The following is a 22039-nucleotide window of genomic DNA, read 5'->3' as shown; positions in this document are numbered from 1 at the left end:
CTTACGTTTTGCCCACAAACCTCCCTAACCACCTCTTTCTCCTTTTACTTCTCATCCTCCCCAGGTAGGCAGGTTGGGCCACTGCCGGGCCCTGTGAATCAAGGGGTCCCCACAAGATGCTAAGTGTGTCAGTCTCCAGGAGTGGGTGGCTGTGTGTCCATGTGTGTGTACACATCCAAGCACACACACACACCCGTATCTGTGGGGCAACAAGCCCACTGAGACATCATAGTTGATCACCCAACTGCAGAGTTGGTCGGTTCGCTTTGAGAGCTCAGATGGCCTTACCCATCCCCCAAGGAAAAAGCTGCTTTTAGGCCCCCGACTGGAAGGAGGCAGTGCTGGGGGATTGTTACTGATGCAAACACAGCTAGTGTCTGCAGGTGCTGCTGTCCAACCCATTTTACAGAACACGATGCTTCAATTAAATTGGTCACCAAAAGGTTGACCAGACTGGAGCCTTCATTAGTCCTTTGACCTGTGACTCCTGCACCCATTTCCTATAGTCAAGGCAGAGATCCCCTCCTACTGCCTTCTTAGACCCCAGGAAACCCCATGCTGGAGGAGAGCAAGGTGGGTCATGGTCCCCCTTCTCCTGGCTGGATGTGCAGCTTCTTCCTTGAACCTGCCTGGACATGCCCCTTCTCCTGGTACCCTGGGTCTCAAGTGCCAGCAGCTCTGGCCTATACAAGGAGCACTTACAAGCAGCTGGGGGTGGCTGGGATGTTGTGTCCCCTAACCCGGTTTGAAACTCTTGGGGCTGCTAAGGAGCCTTCCTCTGGGTCTTCTTTCTCCTCCTTCCCTCCCCTCTCCAAGCAGAGGGACCAGGCTGTCCTCAAGGACTGTCTCCCATCCCCAGCCCTCCTCCTGGGTGGCCTTGGGTCCTGGTCCACGTCCAAAAGCCAAGGGCCAGAGGGGACCTGCAAAATCCAAATCCCGCTTCCACCCAACTCTGGGAGACCGTGTGAGCTAGGGATGGAACCCCAGACCCCAGGCCAGCCCTTGGCTTGGGGTAAGAATTTAGACAGACACTTGCCACCTGCTGCCCTCTGGAGGCCAGGGGAGCAGACACGGAGTGGGGATTCCCACAAGCTCAGCCTTTGCCCCAGGAGAACTGGATCACACTACCTGGTAGGGACGGATCTCCCTCCCCTGGCCAAGCAGAGCCAAAGCCATGGTGCCTTCTGCCCAAGGCCTTGGCTGGCCCAACCCCCCAGGACATATTCCCATTCTTTGCCAACCCCCTCAAGAAGTCCTTCCCTGTTCTGAAGGGTCTGGCATGTGACTTCATGGCCTTGGTTGCTGGGACATCTGTGATGACCTAAACATTCACTGAGGGCCTCCTTGGTCAGGATGATTTGGGGAGGAGGGGGAGGGACAGTCTCCTATCAAGCCCCCACCTCCAGGGTGGAGGATTCTGCCCATTTGGCATGTCAGTGTGTGAGAGATGGCTGGAAGGGAGTTCGAAAATACCAAACATCACAGAAATGGCTTCAGGGTGCTAACCGGGCAGCAAGTGCCGTGCTCAGGTGCTGGGCTGTCACCCTGTGGTGCCCACTCCCATTTCTCAGCATAAAGCAAGCTCACCCCAGCGCTCCAGGATGAACCAAAATCCAAATAACAGTTGGGGAAAGTGGGGGTCAGAGTAACATGTGGGGGCTGAAAGATGCAGTGAGAATAGAAAAGAGGTGCCCCATCCCCTCTGGAGCTGTTCACACTACCTTGTCCCAAGACCTGGCCTCTTCTGACGCTGATCCATTCATAAGTATTTATTGAGTGCTGAGTGGGTGGCCAGTGCTGGGGAGGGAGGGCCAGGGTGACCAACGGCCACCTCCTTCCTCGTGGTGGGGGGGCTCTTTCAGCTGTGCTCCCAGGCCCTGCTCTCTTAGCCAGGCCTCCAGGCTGGGGGAAGGGCCCAGGGGCAGGTCCTTGCAAAGTGGACCTTCCCCAAAATACATCTTCCATCCAGCTTGGGTCCCCACACCCAGGGGAAGGCAGCATCTCCATCCTCCCTGCACCAGTCTCCTAGGCAGAAGTGGAGGGACAGCAGGAAGAGGGTGAAGGTCCAGAAGACTTCCCAGCACCTTTGGAACCTGGATTTTAAAAAGCGGAGGGAAGGAGAAAAACGATAATAGGGTATGATTCAAGGCTCTCAAAGTCCTGGTTCAAACTTCAAGGCTGCCAGGGCTCTGGCGCCACCTGGGGGCCGCTCCTGGAATAGCATCCCTGTGACCGCCAGATCAGGACAGCCCAGGGTGGGACCCAGAGCTGGATACAAAGCCCAGAAACTCCCACTCTGGCTGGCTGCGCTGCCCCCTTGCGGCTGCAGGGCTCTGGGACTCCGGATTTGTTACACCCAGAATGTTACAGGAGGCTGGCCTTTCTGCCAGTATTGTGGTGAGGGCTGCTCCACCCCACCCTCCAAATCTGGGGAGTTTTCCTATTCCCTCCCACTTAAGAGGGGAAAAAAAGCAAATTCTGAGGCCATCATTTCTATGTACCCTCGGCTTCCCCCATTTCCGAGTTGGACTTCACTGTATCTCTTGGGGAATATGGTCTTCTCCCGGAGGGACTCATCTCTTTGGACAAATGCTCCCTGCACAGCTTCTGGGGGTGAGGGTGAGATGGTCCCGCCCAGTCACTTCCCTCAAGGAGCTCACACTCTGATGGAAGAGGCTATACCCACATCGGGCACCCAAATGGGCAACAACATGGCCCAGTCAGACCTGCCTCTTCTGTTAGTCATCTTCCGCAAAAGCAATTAAAGTTGCTAAAACGATTTGTTTTAAAACCCCACAGGAGCTGAGGCCTTTCGCATCTGTAATAACTGCTGCCACGTAAACTCAAACTACACCAAGCCTGCGGCCTGCCTGGTCCCTGGCCTTCCTGCCTGGCTGGGAGCTCGTTAGAAATGCAGGTGCTCAGGCCCCACCCAGACCTGCAGAAATGGAATCCACATTTGATGATCGCTATGGGGTGACCCATGGGGTGAGCCAGGCAGTGTGGGGCCAGTTTAGACCTCAGGGAGGCTTCAGCCAAAGCTCTCATAAACTTATGCCCCCGCTGCCCTCCTGAGCTGATCCACACACAACCTGACGTTTCCCTGGATGCTGGGGTCTCTCCCTCCTTGCTGCCTTGACACCTTTGCCTGGAGGACCAGCCTCCTTCCTGCCTTCTAACATTCTGAAATCTGTCCCGACAGTCCAGTCTACCACGGTCCAACATACTGTTAACATGCAGACCTGGTCTTGCCCCTTCTGTGGCTCCCTAGTACCCAAGTCCAAGATTTATAAGGCTTTTGTGCTGTTCCCCCAAGTCTCTGACACCTCTTCCACCATACATGCACACGCATTCTGTCCCAGAGACATTAACTTCACTGGGTTCCTGAACGAGCTCCAATGCCTGGGCCACACTTCTCAGCACTCCATCAAACTGAATTAGACTTTCAAAAGTCACTTCCCCCAGGAAGCCCTCCTGGACCCCTCCATCCGGATCCAGGGGCTTCCTCCAGACTCTCCCATTCAGCACTCATCACACTCTCTGAAATGCCGCTCTCCCATCTACATTTTCACATCGCTGACCCAGCCCAGCACTCAGCACAAAACAGACACCCAAGCTATTTGGCGAAAGAGTGAACAAAGGAGGAGCATGAAGAAGCCAGGGTTCAGAGACGCTGAGAACTTCTCTCAGGCCACACAGCTCCTAAGTGCCAAGCGGGACTGGAGCCCCTGCTATACCTAACTGCAGATCCCACTACTAGTCCCCACAGCCTCCCCGACAGATCACCCCATGCCTGGAAAAGAAGGCGTTTCCCACATGGGCCCAAAGAGGGAGAGTCTTGCCCAAGGCCACGAGTTAATCCCAGCCCCAGTTTACTCACATTGGGCAACACTTCTAGAATATTGTTCTAAAGTTTCTACACAGATCATCTCCCCCCGCCCCTCTAAAGTGGGTGCTTGGGTTAACCCCACTTCATAGAGGCCCCGAAGGACTGAGCCACAGCCTGGGGCAGGTCCCCTCCACAGCGGGTCTCCCCAGCCACCTGCACAGGCTGCCGCCGCTGCTCCCGTGCCCGCTGCTCCCGCTCCTGCTGCTCCTCCTCTGCGATGCCCCGAGTCCTGCATCCTCGCCTTATCAGGCCGGGATACCCTCTTGCCAGCTGAGTTGCGGGTGGTATAGCTGTAGACGGAGGTGTAGCCCTGGCCAGTGAGCGGGCAGAAACGACGGGTGTGGGCACGCTCACGCGTAGCGCCGCACTGAGGGCACACGTAGTCACGAAGGATGGGACACAGCACCCGGCCGGCCTCGTCCTTGAGCACATGGGACTGGTAGATGGCCCGGGACTCGCCGTTGTGTTTGCAGAAAGAGCACAGGCGTTCAGGAGCTGCTGAAGATTCCGGGCTGGGCCTCTGACCCCCAGGTCCTGGAGCTGGCTGTGGCTGGGGGTCCAGCCTGGTCTCAGGCTCCCCTTCCCCACGCAGAGCCCCGACCAGGCGCGCCAAACCCAGGTAATCCGTCCATAGGTTGAAGGTTCCCATAGCTGGGCAGCGTGTGTGCCAGGTAGAGGGGCAGAGAGAAGCCTTGCCTGCCCAGAGCTCCGCTTTCTAACCCTTCCTCTGCCCCTCCCTTCCCCTCTGTGGAGCCTAGGAGTCTGGGCTGTCAGTTCCCTCCTTATACCTCCAAGGGAGTGTGAAGGGGGAGGAGCAGGCCATGGGAGGTTCCTTATTGTCACAGGGGGGCTTGCTGCCGCTCCCCCATAAAGGCACCTGCCAGGGGATACATGGTCTCTAGGTGGGCTGGGGGTGATGGGGAGTGACAGGACACAGGCTGCAGGGGGCACCCACAGTTGGGAGCCATCCCCCACACAGAGGGGCATGGGGAGGGCTACCCCTGCCTACCCCTCTTGGAGGCCTGTGAGGCCAGCCAGTCCTGCCCCACAGGGAGACGGGGAGGGGAGGGGGAAGCCCCACCCCAAAGACAAGCACTGATGTAGTCAGTAACTTAGTAACTTGTGTCTTCCTTCCCCTGGGCTGGGGGAGGGGCCGGGTGCCCCTGGGCTCTTTGGGGAAGGTGGGGAGCTGCAGATGCTGCGGCTGTCTCTGGAAGGGGGATGGTGCCTGGTTCACGGGGAAGGCCAAGGATCAAGACGCCCAGCTCAGGAGCCCCTCAGGGAGCTTTCACACCTATTTCAGTGGAACCACTTCCATGGATGAACACCCTGAGGTATGAGGCCACCTGCCCGTACTTCACAAAGACAACACAAAAGCCAGTCTCCCCCATCCAGTTACCAAAGCCCCTATGGCTAGGTGCTGGCCCTGGGGTGGACAGGAAGTGAGAAAACATTATGGGGGCAGCAGAGGCACAGGCTGGGTTAATGGAGGGGGGGGACCCCCCCAGCACCTCAATCCCCACCCACTCCCTCAAATGAGACCCTCGAGAGGTACCCAGGTGGGGCAGAGACTCAGCAGATGAAGGGATGAGCAGGCACCAAGGTGCTAAGGGGCAACCACAGGTAAAGCAGAGGTCTGTGGGTGCTGGGCCCAGGACCTAGACACAGAGAAGAGGGGCTCTGCTGCCTGCCCATCCCATTCATTGGTTGACTGACTCGTTCAAGAAATCCTAGTCCTGAGTCCTCTGGGAACAGGGCTCACTATCCCGTCAGAAAGGTTTTCCAGGTGCCTCCCAACTCCCCCCACTCCCCTGGATTTATTCCCCAAATGAGGCCTGTGTCCATAAGGATCCCAGATGCCAGCCCTCCCCAAGGGGTGAGGAGCTGAGGTCAGGGCATCGCGTGAGTGGGTCTTGTCCCTTCCCCTCAGGCTGTGTCCGGCCCAGCCACAGTGACATTCATCCCTCGGTGGGTCTGGCCTCCGTCCTCACAACCCACCGACAACAATGAATGTTGATTGTGACCTTCGCTGTGGCCTAAAGGAGGGGATGCCCAGGCTGGATCTGGGAGCTACCCCGGCCCTCCAGATATAGAAGGCAGGGGTCATGATGGGTGGATGGCAGTTCCAGGCCTCGGGGTCCACTCAACGGTCGATGGTTTGCCTGAGCTGCCCAAACTCACCGACAGGTTGAATGTTCCCCCAAACCCTTGGCAACTTCTCCAGGGGGGGCAGGACTGGACAGTGGGATCGGGGCAGGAGAGACTGGAGGGGGTGAGGGACCTATTAACTCAGTAATTCAGCAAGCAGGACCTGTCTGCTCCAGGACCTGGAAAAAGCACAAGATAAATATAAATAATAACTGTAGATATTTACGTAGGCTTTGCTACATAGAGGCAGCAATACTGGGCGGTGGGCTTGTTTCTCGGCGCATCTACTCAAATCATCCTCAAAACAGTCCTGGAAGGTGCAGAGGACTCCTATTTGTCAGTTGGGAGACTGAGGCCAAAGGGCACCCACTGCTAGTGAGAGGCAAAGGAGGGATTCCTAGTGGCCCCAAGAGGTCTGGCTGCCAGACGGTTATTGCCCCAGGACATTGATGCAACAGAGATAAACAAGTCATTTTAATACAATGTAATACCTTCTGTGAGCTTCAATGTGTTCCCCGCAAGGCAAGATTGTTTATGAATCACAACAACCCCAGGGGGTTGTTCCTCTTTGCAAATTCGGGGCTAGCAGTAGGGCCACTTGGTCCACCGGACAGCTGGACAGCGGAGAATCCTGAGGACTAGAGGAGAGACCCCCCTTGGCCATCTGCCCCCTTGATGTGGGGGTACAGGGTCGCTCACCCTGGGGCTTCAAAATAGGCATCAGTCAAATCCCTGCTCAGACTCCCAACTGCACCAAAATGCTGCCCCCTCCCCATTCCCAGTCCCTCCCTCCAGGGGCCCACAGATTTGGGCTCCCACCCCCTCAAGGTCCCCCACCCCAACCCTCCATGCGCAGTCTCAGGAAAAGCCACCTCCAACTGGGGTCTGGGGACTGCCTGGGGAGAGGCCTTCAAATGTCCAGTCCCTTCTCAGTTTACTGGGAAATACTGAGGGGGTCAGGGATCCCAAGTGTGCTGAGCTTAAGTTAACCCCAAAACGCCCCTTGTCAAAGGTGGACTGAGCCAGCACAACTCTCCAAGCCAGGTCCCCAGATCCCTACCCGGAGCCAGCCCCCAGAGACCCTTGCACCCACCCCGGCCCCTCCCTAAAGCCTGACTCTGAAAGCCCACACTCCTATGGCCAGTCCCCGGGACCCGTCCTCTAAAGCCCACCCCCAAAGTCATTCCTCATAAAACCACCTTCAAAGCCCATCTTCAAAAAGCCCACATCCTCTAAGCCCTGCCTCCACACCCCGCCCTCTGAACCCACCCCTTCTGGTACGCCCATATTCCAGCTTCAGGAGCACCCAAGGCCACTAAGCCCCACCCCTCAGTCCCGCCTCTAAAGTCAGCCTGCCTAGACCCCCATAACCCCGTCCCTACAGAGGCCCCAAGGCCACCCCCTTGAAGCCCACGGTCCTTAAGTTCTGCCCCTGTAGGACCTGTCCCCAAACAGGAAGCCCTGGGAGGGGATCCTGGAAATGCTCGCTCCTGTGAAACTCCCCTACTTCATGAAGCCCCTTCCCTAGAGCCCACATTCTTGACCTTGGCCAGGGATCCAGCCACGTTCCCACACCAGACTGGAGTTCAGAGTAGGGAGCCCTCCCCCACCACCCATCAATCCAGCCAAAAGGGCCCCATTCTGGGGATAGTTTGAGGGCCCCCCTTTACCAGGCTCAGGATATCTAGGCCCTTCTGAGAAAGCCACGTGGGGTCTCCTGCAGTGAAAATCAAGGTCCTAAAGAACAGAATGCCTAAAACTATGGGGGAGAAGCGTGGTTCAGGAAGGGAAGTTTATAATAATAATGCTTTACCTACATCACTATTATTAGGATACCCATTTTATCGATGAGGATGGTGAGGCTCTAAGAGTTTGGAACAGAACTCACCCAGGTTCCTCAGAAGCTTTGTTTGTGACGATGACTATGGAGCTAGAATGAGGAGTCATCTGGCATAAGGTACTGGGCACAATAGTGGGGAGACTCCTCAAGACACCCTTTTCCTTCTGTGTCTCCTCTCTGACTTGATTCCTTGAGGGCTCTGACCTTGACCTACCAAAGAGGGAAGTCCCTAAAGGGGTTGTCTCCAAGACAAGGACCATCAGAGGGTGCCTGGTCCGGAGGGTCAGAGCCCAGGTAGGAAGGCAGGGTTTCCAGCCAAAGGAAGGGGTGGGAGGAAATCCAAAGCCCCTATAGGCCCTATGGAGGAGGGGTTGCCTGGGGCTTACCCTGGGTCTGCCTGTCTCTCTGTCTATGGTGGTCAGTGCAGGCTTCTGCCCTTGCCCTTGGTGTCTGTCTGGGTCTGACTGTGCCCCTCATGGGCCAGTATTTGTCTGGATCTCCTGCTCTGTGTGTGCTCCTGTCTCTTGCTGTCTGGGTCTGCCTGTGTGCGTCTGCCTCTTTACATCTGATCTGTTAACCTATCCCCTCCAAGTCTGGGTCTGGCCCTTGGTGAGGGTTGGCTCTGCTCTGCATCTCACTCTCTGGACTTGGGGCCCGTGGGGAGGTGGGAGAGAGGAAGCTGACCGTTCCTCCCATCAAGCGTCCTATGGCTTTCTGAAGGGCCAACTGGGCTTCCATCTGATTTTTTTTTTTTTTTTTTTTTGACAGAGAGAGAGAGAGAGAGAGAGAGAGAGAGCTTGCACAGGGGAGAGGGGCAGAGGGAGAAAGAGATAATCTTAAGCAGCCTCCACGCCCAGCACAGAGCCCAACACAGGGCTCCATCTCCCAACCTTGGGATCATGACCTGAGCGGAAATCAAGAGTCAGATGCTCAGGGACGCCTGGGTGGCTCAGAAAGTTAAGTGTCCGACTTCAGCTGAGGTCATGATCTCATGGTTAGTGAGTTTGAGCCCCGTTGTCTGGCTCTGTGCTGACAGCTCAAAGCCTGGAGCCTGCTTCACAGCTTTTGTGTCCCCCGACCCCCTCCCTGCCCTCCGCCCCTCCCCCGCTCATATTCTGTCTCTCTCTCTTTCAAAAATAAGTAAAACGTTAAAAAAAAAATGGACTGAGTTCAATGCACTGAGCCACCCAGGCATCCCCCTATCTGACTTTGAAGCCTAGCAGAGTGAAGATGGGGGGCTGTTTCCTACCCCAACTCCAGACCCTGATGCAAGGAAGGAGGACTTTTCAGGGCCATTTTAGCCCTCATTCTCCCTCTTCCTGTTCCTTAGTCCTTGGGACAGCACCCCTCCCCCCCGCCCCCAGCTCCCATCCCAACTGGGAGGATCTGTCTAGGCAGGGGGTTGGGAGTGATGGGTGAGGGGAGCCATCCCAAAACCACACTGACCTGCCCCCACACCCACCCTCACCCTGAGCTCCAGGAGGGCAAGGCAGCAAGGCAAGGCAGCTGGCATGGGTCTGGGGGTCAGAGTTGGAGGTGAGAGGTCCCAACAGACCCAGATGGGTACAGACGGAAGGAGGCAGGTCTGTCAAGCTGAAGAACAGGGGCCAGGGGCACAAGGTCAGAGGTACAGGGCTTCCAGAGGGTGTCTGGCAGCCTGCACATCTTTGTGTGCCCCTCTGTGTATGTCCATGCGAGTGTTCCTGGTTGCATGACCCCGTAGTTGCTCCAGTGTACACGTGTCCCTGTGTGTGTGCCCTTGTGTGTGTGGATAGACCCTGGTGGGGCACGTGCAGGAGGAGCTGGTCAGGGCCTGGCCGACAGAGCCCATTATGGAGTGTGTAGCAAAAGTGCACTTGGAGGTCCCCAAGTGGAGTCCCATCGATGGCCCAGGCTGTGTAGACTGGAGGGAAGGGGACTCCTCATCTCCCTGATACCTCCATGACCTCTCAGGTTCCTACCTGCCCTCCCCATGGCTTCCTCTCCACCTGCCTGCCCTTTCACACAGGGTCCTCAGCCAAGGGGCTCATCTGTCCCATCAAGACCTGGGGGCAGCCAGTGGGCTGGGACCCTGGGCTTCTATCTCAAGGCTACCAGATACGGGGCCAGAGATGGAGGAGGCAGAAGGGTCCAGCTTCTCCGGGGCTAGGGTAGGGGTGGGGGTTGGGGAGGGGGAGGGGCCTAGGGCAGGTCGATGGGAAATTCAGACACTCTAGTGAGGTTCATGGTGCAGAGTAACCCTGGGTCTGGGTCAGGGTGGACTGTGCCAAAACTCGGGCAGCAGCTACCAATGGACCTGTAACTGGGGGTCTGCAGTGGGCTTGGGCTCCTAGCTACTCTGCTGGGCTATTCGGGGGGTTCTGTGGGTGTCTGTATATCCAGGTGGGCGTGTGCTGTAGTGGGTGGCTGTCTACGCCAGTGGTGTCTTTGTGTCGGCACAAGTGTCGGCACTCCCGTGGGCTTCTGTTTGTGTGTGGATGTCAGTATGACTGTGGGTGTGTGTCAGGCTAATTGTGAGTAACTGCAGGTCGACGTGTGAGCCAGCGTGTGTGGGTGTCTGTCGTCTGTCAGTGTCACTGGGGGTGACTGTAGTCTGTGTGTCATCTGATCATGGTGCCCCCCGACCGCCCTCACTAAAATGTCAGCTCCAGGAGGACAGGGATTTTGATCTCTCGCATCCCAGTGCTAGAACAGTGCCCGGTACATAACAGATGCTCAATAAACAAGTGTTGGCTTTACATCCAGGTGACTGTAGATTTCTGCTTGTCCCTCTGTCATTTTCCCGTGGGTCTGTGGGCCATTGCGCGTGTGTTATTCTGTGTGTTGGTACTGTAGGTGTCGAGGTGTATAATCAAGTGTTAGGGTAGGTGACTATAGGTGTAGGTACTGCTGAAGGGTCCCATCTGTCTGTGGGTGACGGTGTCATAATGGGGGTCTAGGAGGTCAGTCTTACCATGGGCCACCGTGTGTCCTCACGTGCAGCTGTGTTACTGGGGATCTGTGCGTGTGTACGTCACGATTATGATGGCCTGATGTCAGTGTCCACACAGGCCTCATACCAGCTGTGTGTGTGTGTCCAGTCATCTGGGGGACTGCAGATCCTTGCTTGGGCTGGCACGTGGATGAATACATCGTGTACGTGTGTCTGTTCCAGTGCTTATGGATGGTGGTATCTATCAGTACATGGGGGGGGGGGTTAAGTATTTGCGGTAGTCATGGTTACCCTGGGTGACAGCCTGCGGGTGCCCGTGCAACACTGAGCATCCGGGTGTGTGTGCGCGTGCAGTAGAGAACTGTGTGAATGTCCACGTTTTAGGCAAGGCGGTGCCTACACTGCGGCCACTGTCGGCGATGGCTGCATTTTTCAGCGTAGCAATGTTTTCCAGCTGTCAGCCCTGCGCGTCCTCGTCATCGCGGGTGATGTGTGTGCCCACGTGGCAGTGTTATCGTGAGTGACTGTGTGTGCGAGTGTGCGGATGACTGTTCCCGCAGGTGATGGGAGTAACAATAGGGATGATGTGGATTGGGAGACTTCATCAGGGATTTGGGAATATCTAACTGTGGCTCCATAAATGTATCTGTGAGTAGTCCAGGGCAGGGGGATGGGTGGGAAAGGAGATGGGGGGCACTTCTCAGCTCCTACCAGCCAATAAGAGGTCTTCATCCCCCCACCCTCAGCATGCCCACCAGGGCGAAGTCCCTGTGAAAGGGGTCCTGTCGCTTTAAAAAGGCTCCCCGGCAGTGGGATTCTGGGCCATTTTTCCCTTCTTTGGCCAGTTTTGGAGGGCGTGTTCCTGTTAGTAAACCTTGGCCCCAGTAAATACCCTGCAGCCTCCGCAGGTAATGACAGGCCGGCGGGGAGCCCGCGGAGGGCGCCAGGGCTCCTGAAGGCGGCGCCGCTGGAGCCGCGGGGCCACGGCCACAGCCAGGCCCTATGGGCCCCCCCCCCCCCCCCCCCCCCCCCGCCCGAATCGCGCCTGGATCGGTCTCCGCAGGGCCCGCGCAGGCCCGCGCGCCCGTGAACTTGGCCGGGGGCGCCTTCCCGAACGCGTGCGCCGGACCTGAGCTTCTCCCAGCCCTGGATATCGGAGGCCCCCACCCGCTCTGCGCCCCCAAGAACAAAGCTCGCCACCGCCCGGCCCCGGGGCCTCCCCGTGGTCAGGTGTCGGGCGGCCCAGGCACCGCTGCCCCTACGCCCCCCATCATGCAGCCCCTCCCGGCGGGGGCATCTCGGCCTGCCCTCCCCCTCGGCGGCCCAGCCTCGGGTACTTGAGGGCCTGTCCTCTTTAGGGCGTCTGGTCTCCCCGGCTCCCCTTCTCGGGGAAGGCGAGATGCAGAGATGCCGCCGGGGCCTCCCCGCCCCCCTTCTCCAGCCTCCGCAACAATGGAGGGCCGGGCTGCAGAGGCCAGGGCGCCGGCCCCCGGGCCGCGAGCAGGTGCGCGAGGGGGCCGCAGCCGGGTTCCGCCGCCGCCCCGCCCCGCCGCGCCCCCTCCCCGCGGGCGGCGCCCCCGCCCGCCTGGCGCCCGCGCTCACCTCGTTTTGGGCCGCGGCCGCGTCGCCCCTCTTCTTTCCAAACCCGCCCGGAAAAGCCCCCTGAGCCGAGGCGCCTGCACGGGAAATTGCATTTCGGCGGCTCCCGGACTGGGCGGGGGGGGGGGGGGGGGGCCCAGGCCGCGGGCCGGGGGAGGGGGCCGCGGGGCTCCGGCGCCGGCTCGAACCCGCGGCCGCCGCCTCCCTTCCGCCCGCCTGTCTGTCTCGGTGACGTGCCCGCGCTCCCCGCCGCTGCCGCCGCCCCCTCCCTCCTCCCCGCGCCTTGCCGGGCGGTGGGTCCGGCGGCGACCGTGTGTGCCCCGAGGCCTCCCGCCAGGCGCACCGGGACGCACGCGGGATACCCATGGGGCGTCAGGACGCAGCTCCCGGGGCCCGCGCGGGGGACACGGGGGCGCGAGCGGGCACACGCAGGGACCCAGACGCACGTAGACCTCAAAGGCGCACGGGGAGCACACGCGCACAAAGGCACGCGGACCACAAACACAGGGAAGGGTGTGCAAGGGGTTTCCAGACACACATACCCGCAGGAGGGGATGTCAGGACACGCGGGGACACCGGGGCACCGGCCACACGAGGATGTCCATAAAACTGAGCTACACAAATAGGCCCAGGGAGCACACAGACACATGCAAAATACAGACACATCCCTTCCACAGGACAGGATTGTTCAGAACTGAAATATACATAGAGAGGAGCCCAGGGGCATGCACAGAGAATACCAAGCGGGCACATAGACTCACCTCGAAGGGATGGCCACAGAACACACACAAGATACACAGACATACAGGGATACACAGAGAACCAACATACCTCCCCACCCACCAGGTGCAGTCATGGGAACACCTGGAAACACAATACCCCAACACACATGGATGTACACACAGAATAGGAACACATCTATAGAGCTATGCCAGGCACACACAGTCTCAGGGACACACACAGACACAAAGTTCGCAGACACACAAATATATGCGCAATGACTCATGTACAAAGGGCAGAGGCATGCTAGAATTCATAAAACCAACAGTCATACCCACACAAACAAAACCCCAGACAGGTCCCCAGGGCACAGGGGTCCATAAGGACACAGTAAATACAGGGATATTTGGGGACACGTGTACCTCTGACCATCTGGCATAGGCATGCACACAGGCCAGATACACAGGCCACATACAGAAGGTAGACTCAAAAGTTATACACAGGTGGGGGGGGGTCCCCTCATCACCTAGAGATGCTTACATGGAGCTCCCCTGTTCCCTCACATACACGCACATCAGGTACACAGGCACACCCGGCAGGAAACGGACACTTGCTGAGACTCCCACCAGGGATCCACACACAGGTATCCTCATATACTCCGAACACACACTCATAGTCCCTGCCTGCTGTGGCCATGATGGCTGCTGGTTGGTGGAGGGAAGTCACCTCACCTCAGGGACCGTGAGGGAGCCAGGCGGCCTCCCCATGTCCAGGGCTGAGCTGACAGATTTCTCATTCTATTTATCCCCCCATCTCAGTCTGACAAGGCGTCAGAGAAGCCTTTGTGCACCCCACGCAAGCCCAGACTTTAACTCTCGTGGAGCCATGGCCCTGCTCTACCTGGCCATATCCCCCCCCACCCCGACCCCTGCCGCCCCCGCTTCGGCCCCCTCACCATAGTCCTGCCTGAGTTTCCCCTTCACAGGTCCACCTGCCCCACACCCTGCACCCTTCCTCAGGTCTGCCCGGAAAGCCAAGCTCCAGCTGGCCCAGGCAGGTGGATGTCCCTAGGATCCCCCAGAGGCTACGGGGGTCCAGGTCTATTCTATGCCTGACTCCCCCCAAAATGGGGGATAATTCCCTGAGAGGGAGAGCATGTAAGGAAGAGGACAGGAGTAAATAGTAATTGGGCCTTCGTGGGTGGGGTCGCCTCCCCCGCCTTTCCCTTTGATAACTGAAAAGAGGGAGAGGGCTACTCTGAAATGTACAACATTCATTAATTCATTCACGGACAATCATCTCAGACTCTTCCCAGCAAGCCAACGAAATGAATATTGTGCTTTTTACAGACGGGCAACTGAGGCCCAGAGAGGGGCTGCCCCTTGCCCAAGGTGGCACAGCCTGGACAGCAGCAGAGCTGGAATTCTGCCCGAGGCCTTTCCCCATCTCCTTCCCTGCAAGGATTGGCCCGGAAAAGCGCTCCGAGTTCTGCCCGCTGAGCTTCCCGAGGCCACCAGCAGGGGGCAGCAGACTCCAGAACCCTCCCCTCCGTGAGGGCAGGCTGGCGCTCAGCTCCCGTCGCCTCCCACACCCCCTACCTCTCGGCAGCTGGGACCCCGCCTGCACCCCCAGGCTGGAACCTCCACTGCCGAAATGCAGAGGCCCCGAAATAAGGAGCTCTTCTTAAATAGAACCGACGTCCCCACAAATGCCTCCCTTGCACGTGGTCCCTCTTAATGGCTAGCTCTACTCCTTCTTGCTGCAACATGTTGCTGGGCGGGTGGCCTCTGCATTCCTGAACCGGGTCAGATCAGGAGAGAGGATTCCTGGAGCCCAGTCCAGTGGTCAGCACCCTTCCCCCGCTTCCTGCCCCTAGAGTCCTCCGAATATCCCCCCGGGGACCAGCACAGGATGGGAGAGGCAGTAGGGGAAGCCCCAGTGCCCCAACCGCCTGGTTCCTCTGGGCGTGGGAACTGCCCTACCCACCCCAGCCCCAGCCCCCAGTTCCTGGGGCCCCTGCCAGTGCTGACTCATAGGGGACCCAGGGCTGTGACTCAGCAGCAGCCCTTCTTGAACTTCTTGAGAGATTTCCCACCCCATGTCACCTCCTGTCCCCCCGGGGGTCTTCTTAGAGACCCAGATGTACGCCAGGCGGGTGCCTGAGCCACCCTTCTCAGCCATGACAGCTCAGAGCCCCAGGCCCAAGGGGTCCCCAAGTTTGTGGCCATGGGTACGCATGCCAGGTCAGCGGGGGTCTTGGGTGGTGGCTGCACGTGCCCAGATGGGTGCGTAGCTCGCACACTCAGGAGTCAGCCAAGAGAAAAGCTTGAAAAGGCAAGACCCAGACTGTGAGGATGCCTCCCTTTGCACCCCCACCAAAGACTGGAAAGGGACAGTCCAGGGCCAGGACGAGGCCCTGGGCAGGAGTTTTGCTCACTCCAACCACAAACCAGCTTCTCAGCCATCTTCTCAATCTGTGGAAATGGCAGCTCTATCCTTCCAGCCGCTTGGGGCCAAAACCCTTCTTAACAAAATGCAGCCCGTTAATAAATTCAGTTACTGTCCCTCCTAAATGCATCAGAATCCTACTCGCCCCAGGGCGCCCACCAGGTCTCCTCCTGGTCCCATGCAGTCACTAGCTCCCTGCTCTCCTGCCCCAGCTTCACACAGTCTGTCTGGTCCACCCCCAGCAGCCCGAGGGCACCTGGGATCAGCCGAGTCAGGTCGTGTCCCTCCTCTGCTCGGAATTCTCCATGCTTCCCATTTCACTCAGAGCACACTCCTCCCCACAGCCCTGCACACGCTATCCTGTCCCATCCCCCCACCCCCGCCCTCACCTCCTCCCTTGCTCGTTCTGCTCTGTGTACACAGGCCTCCTCGCTGTTCCTCAAACACACCAGGCACAGTCCAGTCTCAGGGCCTTTGCACTGGCTGTTCCCTCTACTAGGGACTCTCTTCCCCCAGATACCCACATGGCTGCCTCCTTCAGGTCTGTGCTCAACGATCGCCTCCACAGTGACACCTTCCCTGCCTGTTTAAAATCACACCCCCTTGCTTTATCCTGCCCTAGTTTTTCACCCATCACCCTATCACCTTTGACCACACTATGTTTTACTGCATATCTCATTTCTTGTCTGTCTCCTGTACTCACGTGTCAGTGTCAGTTTCTTCAGGGCAGGAAGCTTTGTCTTGATCATTGTTGTGGCACCAGAGCAGAGTCTCAGACAATTATCTGTTGCATCGATGTATTGATAATTACCATATTCCTGGCATGCTGGGGAACAAAATAGACATGGCACCTGCCTGCCACTGTTTGGGGGGGGGGGGGGACAGTCACATAGCTAGCTGATAGTAATGAGTTCTCAGGGCTGAGAGCTGGAGGCACGAGTGAGTACGGGGGGAGGGGGGGCATGGGGGCCAGCCTAAGTATGGGGTGCAATCAGGGAAGCCTTCTGGAGGAGGTGGGGCCATGCAGTGGCCAGGGAGGAGTTTGGATTTAAGTAAGACAGGAACATTTGGAGGGTTTTTATTTTTAGTTCAGTTTATTGAGGTATAATTTACAGAGAGTAAAATTCAGGCTTTATACAATTCTATGAGTTTTGATAAATAAATATAGCTGTGCAGTCACTGCCTGGATCATGAAAAAGCAGTCTTTGGGAGGTTTTAAGCAAAAATAGGTCACATGTACCAGGTCATGCACCCTGCAAAGGGGACAAGGTTGGAAGCAGAGGGCCAGCGGGGAGTGGCTGTCCGGGAGAAAACACACAGGACTGGATTAAGGTAGGGGTCTGGGGGAAGATGGGAATGGGGAGCCCAGGAACTGGGGCCGACAGGGCTGAGGGAGAGAGAGACAGGGAGAGCGAGAGGGAGAGCGAGCGAGAGGGAGTGAGGAACCAAGGACGTGCATGGGGACAGGGTGAGTCAGAGACACCCGTAGGACTTCCTGGAGGAGATATTCAGAGAAGGGGTCATCAATACACGGTGAGCAGAGCTATGCCTGGGGAGGATGGCATTTGGGAGGTATTTTACAGAAAGGACTGAAGAGGAGGAGGGACACCAGGAGAAAGTAGTGTCCCGGAGCCAAGGCAGAAGAGAGCAAAGGTGACAGATGTTACCCAGAGATAGAGGACAGCGATGGCTGAGGAAGTCGGGTGGGCTGGGCAACTTGGTGTCAGCGATGTGCCCAGGCAGCTCCTTGAGAAGCAAAGGAGAGGAAGGGCGCCTGGGTGGCTCAGTCGGTTAAGTGTCCCACTTCACCTCGGGTCACGATCTCACAGTTCGTGAGTTGGAGCCCGGAGTCAGGCTCTGTGCTGACAGCTCGGAGCCTGGAACCTGCTTCAGATTCTGTGTCTTTCCTCTCTCTCTGCCCCTCCCCCACTCGTGCTCTATCTCTCTGAGTCTCTCTCTCTGAGTCTCTCAAAAATAAATAAACATTAAAAAAAAAAAAAAAAAAAAAAGTAAAAGAGAGGGAAGGAAACCAAGGCAGTGGTTCCAGCACAGCACTCTTCAGCAGAAGGCTCTGGCAAACCACAAACGCAAGCTGTCACATGCGGAATTCGAAAAACTTCGAGCAGCCACATTAAAAAAAAAAAAAAAAAGACAAAAGAAACAGGTGAAATGAATGTTAATCATATATTTCATCTACCCAATATACCCAAAACAGTACCATTTCAACATGCAATCAAATAAAAATTATTAAGCAGATTGTTTACATTCTTTAAAAAAAAATCCACTGTGGGGCACCTGGCTGGGTCTGCCGGAGGAGAGGGGAGACTCTTCATCTCGGGGCCGTGAGTTCAAGCCTCATGTGGGGTGTAGACATTATTTAAATAAATGAAAACTTAGGGGCACCTGGGTGGCTCAGTTGGTTAAGCATCTGACTCTTGATTTCAGCTCAGGTCATCAGCTCGCGGCTTGTGAGATCGAACCCCAGGTTAGTCTGTATGCTTCCAGCTCAAGCCTGCTTGGGATTTTTTCCCCCTCTCTCTCAAAATACATAAACTTTTAAAATAAATAAGAAATAAATAAAATACTTAAAAGATTTTTAAAAATCCACGCTGACAGCATATCTCAATAGCCCTGTGCAATCAGTGGTAACCTTCCTGGAAGGCTCAGGTCTACACCTGAGGGGCGCCTGGGTGGCTCAGTCGACACAGCATGTGACTCCTGATCTCGGGGTCGTGAGTTCGAGCCCCCGTGTTGGAAGTATACTTACAAAAAGTTTATTTTTCTCAAATCTTACTTAATCTCCCACACAAAACTTACACAGAATGTTCACAGCAGCATTATTCACATCAGCCCCAAAGTGCAAACAACCCAAATGTCCATCGACTGATGAATAGATTTAAAAATGTGATGTAGGGGCACCTGGGTGGCTCAGCTGGTTAAGTGACCGACTCTTGGTTTTGGCTCAGGTCATGATCTCACAGTTTGTGGAATTGAGCCCTGCGTCGGGTTCTGTGCTGATGGCTCGGAGCCTGCTTGGGATTCTCTTTCTCCCTCCCTCTCTCTCAAATGATTAAATAAACTTAAAAAAAAGGCGGGGGGGAGGGACGTGTCCATACCACATATTATCTGGCAATTAGAAGGAACGAGGTAGTGATACATGGTCTAACACGAATGAGCCTTGAAAAGTGAATGAAGCCAGTCCTAAGTCACACAATAGGAGTCCATTCATACACAGGGATAGAAAGTTGATTAGTTGTGTCAGGGGCTAAGGAGGATGAAGGGGAAATGGGGGGTGACTACTAACGGGTACCTGGGTTTCTTTTTAGGAGGATAAAAGTGTTCTAAAATTGATTGTGGGGGTGAATATACTAAAAGCACCTAATTGTGCATTTTTTTTTAATTTTTTTAAATGTTTATTCATTTTTGAGAGAGAGCACAAGCAGGGGAGGGTCAGAGATAGAGAGGGAGACACAGAATTCAAAGCAGGCTCCAGGCTCTGAGCTGTCAGTGCAGAGCCGGATGCGGGGCTTGAACTCTCGAACCGCAAGATCATGACCTGAGCCAAAGTTGCACACTCAACCGACTGAGCCACCCAGGCGCCCCCGATCCACCCAGGTGCCTCCCCCCCCCCCCGAGTTGTATACTTTAAATAAGGCATTTGTATGGCATATAAATTTTATCTCAGTAAAGTGGTTGTAAAAAATGATTCAGGGGGTGCCTGGGTGGCTCAGTCGATTGAGCGTGACTCTTGATCTTGGGGTTGTAGGTTTGAGCCCCACACTGGGTGTAGAGATTACTTACAAATAAAACCTTTTTTAAAAAAGTTTCATCTTTTTTTTTTTTTTTTTTTTAATTTTTTTTTTTTTCAACGTTTATTTATTTTTGGGACAGAGAGAGACAGAGCATGAACGGGGGAGGGGCAGAGAGAGAGGGAGACACAGAATCAGAAACAGGCTCCAGGCTCTGAGCCATCAGCCCAGAGCCTGACGCGGGGCTCGAACTCACAGACCGCGAGATCGTGACCTGGCTGAAGTCGGACGCTTAACCGACTGCGCCACCCAGGCGCCCCAAAAAAGTTTCATCTTGATTACTGAGTGTTTGGGTGTCGCTGTGAATTGTGGGACCCGACCCTGCAGAGAGAGCCTCACTCTTCTCAGCCACAGGGCCCTGCTGCTCCTTCCACACCAAGTTCAAGGACAGCTAAGGTGGGGAGAAGTCCCCACTGTAGACAAGGAGTCCCCACTGTAGACAAGGCAGAGGGGTGGTAAAGCCAAGGAGACATGGCCAGATGTGCACCCCTCTTCCTGCCAAAAGCCATGGGTTTCCCTGAGCTGCAGGTTCCCAAGCCCGGGGGGGGGGGGGGGGGGGGGGTTGGCTGGAAAGATGGCTCTTCCTGGGGTTTTCACAAAGCCAGAATCCAGGGCCCCCCCTGCCTGCCAGCCTTACTAGACAGCCTGACTCAGTTTGTCCACTCTGTGCATGTGACCCTCTGCTGTCCCCGGAATGACTCAGGCAGCCTGGAACCCTCTTCCGTGGGGGGGGACAGCCGGCTGCCCACGGTGACTTTTCACAGACATGGCGGAAACCGGCTGTTGCCTCCCAGGCCAGGCAGGGCTCCTGGAGGTAGCCCGCCAGGCAGGGCTCCTGCGGGTAGCCCATCAGGGTCGTGGCCCACATCCCACCCTCCAGAGGGGCTTAAGGACTGGAGGAGGGGGTGGGGAACTCTTCTCAAAGGCCCTTTGTGGGAGCGGCTGGGGGGGGGGGGGACCCCGCCCTGCGTGACTCACTCCTCATTGCTGGGCGGTGACTCAGCCCAGGCCCCCCTCTGGCCAGCTTGCAGCAGGTGCTGCCAGCTCCGGCTTGGGGATGGGGGCCTCTGCAGCCGCCTTCATGCCATCCTACTCTGAGCCTGTGACCCACACCCATTTCCAGGGGCACCTGCCTTGCGCTGACCTCCTTGCCCTGTAGGGCTCAGACCACTGAGAAAACTTCCTACACTTCCTCCCCTCCTTGGTTGGGGGCAGACCCCTGGCGCTGAGATGCGCCAGCCATTGTCTCACTATTGATTCATGGATCCTCAAACCACCCGTGAGGTAGGGAATTCTTGCTACCTCCTTTTACCAGATGGGGAAACTGAGGCTCGGTGTGATTCCCTTGCGGCCCAAAGCCACAGGAGATCAAACCGGGTCGGGGCTATACCAAAAGCGCTGCTCCGGAGTGTAACGGGGTAATAATCCCAGCTGCCTCGTGCGCCAGAGCAGGGTTACTGCATCCTGCAACGTGGACTCCATTTTATCGATGAGCAAACTGAGGCAACGAGCACGTAACTCGAGAGTGAGAGGCTGGGCCCGGGTTCGAACCGAACCCGAGAGCTGGAGCCTTGCTCGGCCGCTTCCCCACGGGCCTCGGGCGCCCGCTTGGGGGCTGGGACGCCCCCGCCGCCGGGCCCCTCCGGCCGCCGGGGCCGGCAGAAGCCGGGCCGCCCGCCAGGCTGCCGGGCGAGTTGCCCGGCCGCATCACGCCGCTGTGAGTCACCGCGCGCGCCGGCCCCGCCCCCCGCGCTAACAAACAGCGCGTTGCCGGGCAACCGCCGCCGGGAGCCCGCCCCGTCCGCCCGGGAGAGCAGGGTTCGAGCCTCTCGCCGGATGGAAGCTGCGCGGGGCTTTGGGAGCGGCGGCCTTTCCGAGATTGAGGACTCTGATCGGGCCTGCGGTCCTGGTGGGCGCAGACACGAGAGCGCAAGAGACAGCTGCGGTTCAATGAGGGTCGGGGGACAGAGCGTGTGTCGCCGCAAGCCGGACCCTCCCTCGGGCCTGTGGAGTCCGGTGCCAGGAGCAGGGGATGGCACGATGTACTTGCTGTGGGGTGAGAAGAGCCCTGAGGAGCTGGACCAGGGAGTGGAAACCATTTTTGTAGAGGGACTTAGGGTGCCTGCCTGGGGCTGGGGGGATCAGGAGGAGGGGATTTGGGCTTCTCATCCCCACCCCCACCCCCCCAAAGCAGCTAACACTGAATACATTCTGTGTTCCAAGCTGCTCTACACACGTGTGTGCCTATGGATATTAACTAATGTTCACAATAGCCCTCTGACGGCTCGCAGGTATTGTGCCCATTTTACAGATGGGGAAACTGAGGCACAGGCCCATTTCTTCGCCAGAGGATGCAGAACTCCGAGCTTGACCGCAGGCAGGGTGTCGTGGGCTCCCCCTCGCGGCAGTGGTCATGTCTGGGGGAGTCTGAGCTCACGGTTCGGGTGGGACCTGCAACAGTGTGGTGGGGGCTGCAGAGAAGACAGTTGAAGGCCTTGGCCTCCAGAGGCTATGCCAGGCTAGTTGAGGCCAGGGAGAAGTTTCCCAGGAGTCGGCACCACTTCATTCCAGCTCCCCAGGACCCCATAACAGGTACCACCGACTGGGGCGCCTGGATGGCTCGTTCGGTGTAGCGTCCCGACTTCGGCTCAGGT

At 57.1% G+C, this 22039-nt stretch overlaps 1 protein-coding gene across 1 annotated transcript; it reads right to left on the bottom strand.

Moving 5' to 3' along the window:
- Nucleotides 1-1754: 1754 nt before the first annotated feature.
- NANOS3 (nanos C2HC-type zinc finger 3) lies at nucleotides 1755-12805 on the bottom strand. The gene is made up of 3 exons (XM_045492206.1): nucleotides 12412-12805; nucleotides 4043-6216; nucleotides 1755-2093 (listed from the first exon to the last, which is right to left on the bottom strand). Exons 2-3 carry the CDS (start codon nucleotides 4536-4538, stop codon nucleotides 2026-2028), a joined length of 564 nt encoding a protein of 187 aa, XP_045348162.1. The 5' UTR covers nucleotides 4539-6216; nucleotides 12412-12805; the 3' UTR covers nucleotides 1755-2025.
- Between the last annotated feature and the right edge of the window lie 9234 nt (nucleotides 12806-22039).

This window comes from Leopardus geoffroyi, chromosome A2 (genome assembly GCF_018350155.1).
Source record: "Leopardus geoffroyi isolate Oge1 chromosome A2, O.geoffroyi_Oge1_pat1.0, whole genome shotgun sequence".
Lineage (NCBI taxonomy): Eukaryota > Metazoa > Chordata > Mammalia > Carnivora > Felidae > Leopardus > Leopardus geoffroyi.
The sequence above is the reverse complement of the archived record's forward strand: the minus strand, read 5'-3'. Positions and strand labels throughout refer to the sequence as shown.

Coding starts and splice junctions, on each gene's coding strand:
- NANOS3 (XM_045492206.1), bottom strand. CDS start 4,538: ATGGGAACCTTCAACCTATGGACGGATTACCTGGGTTTGGCGCGCCTG. Junction 2,094..4,042: donor AGCGGCGGCAGCCTGTGCAG/GTGGCTGGGGAG, acceptor TTTAAAATCCAG/GTTCCAAAGGTGCTGGGAAG.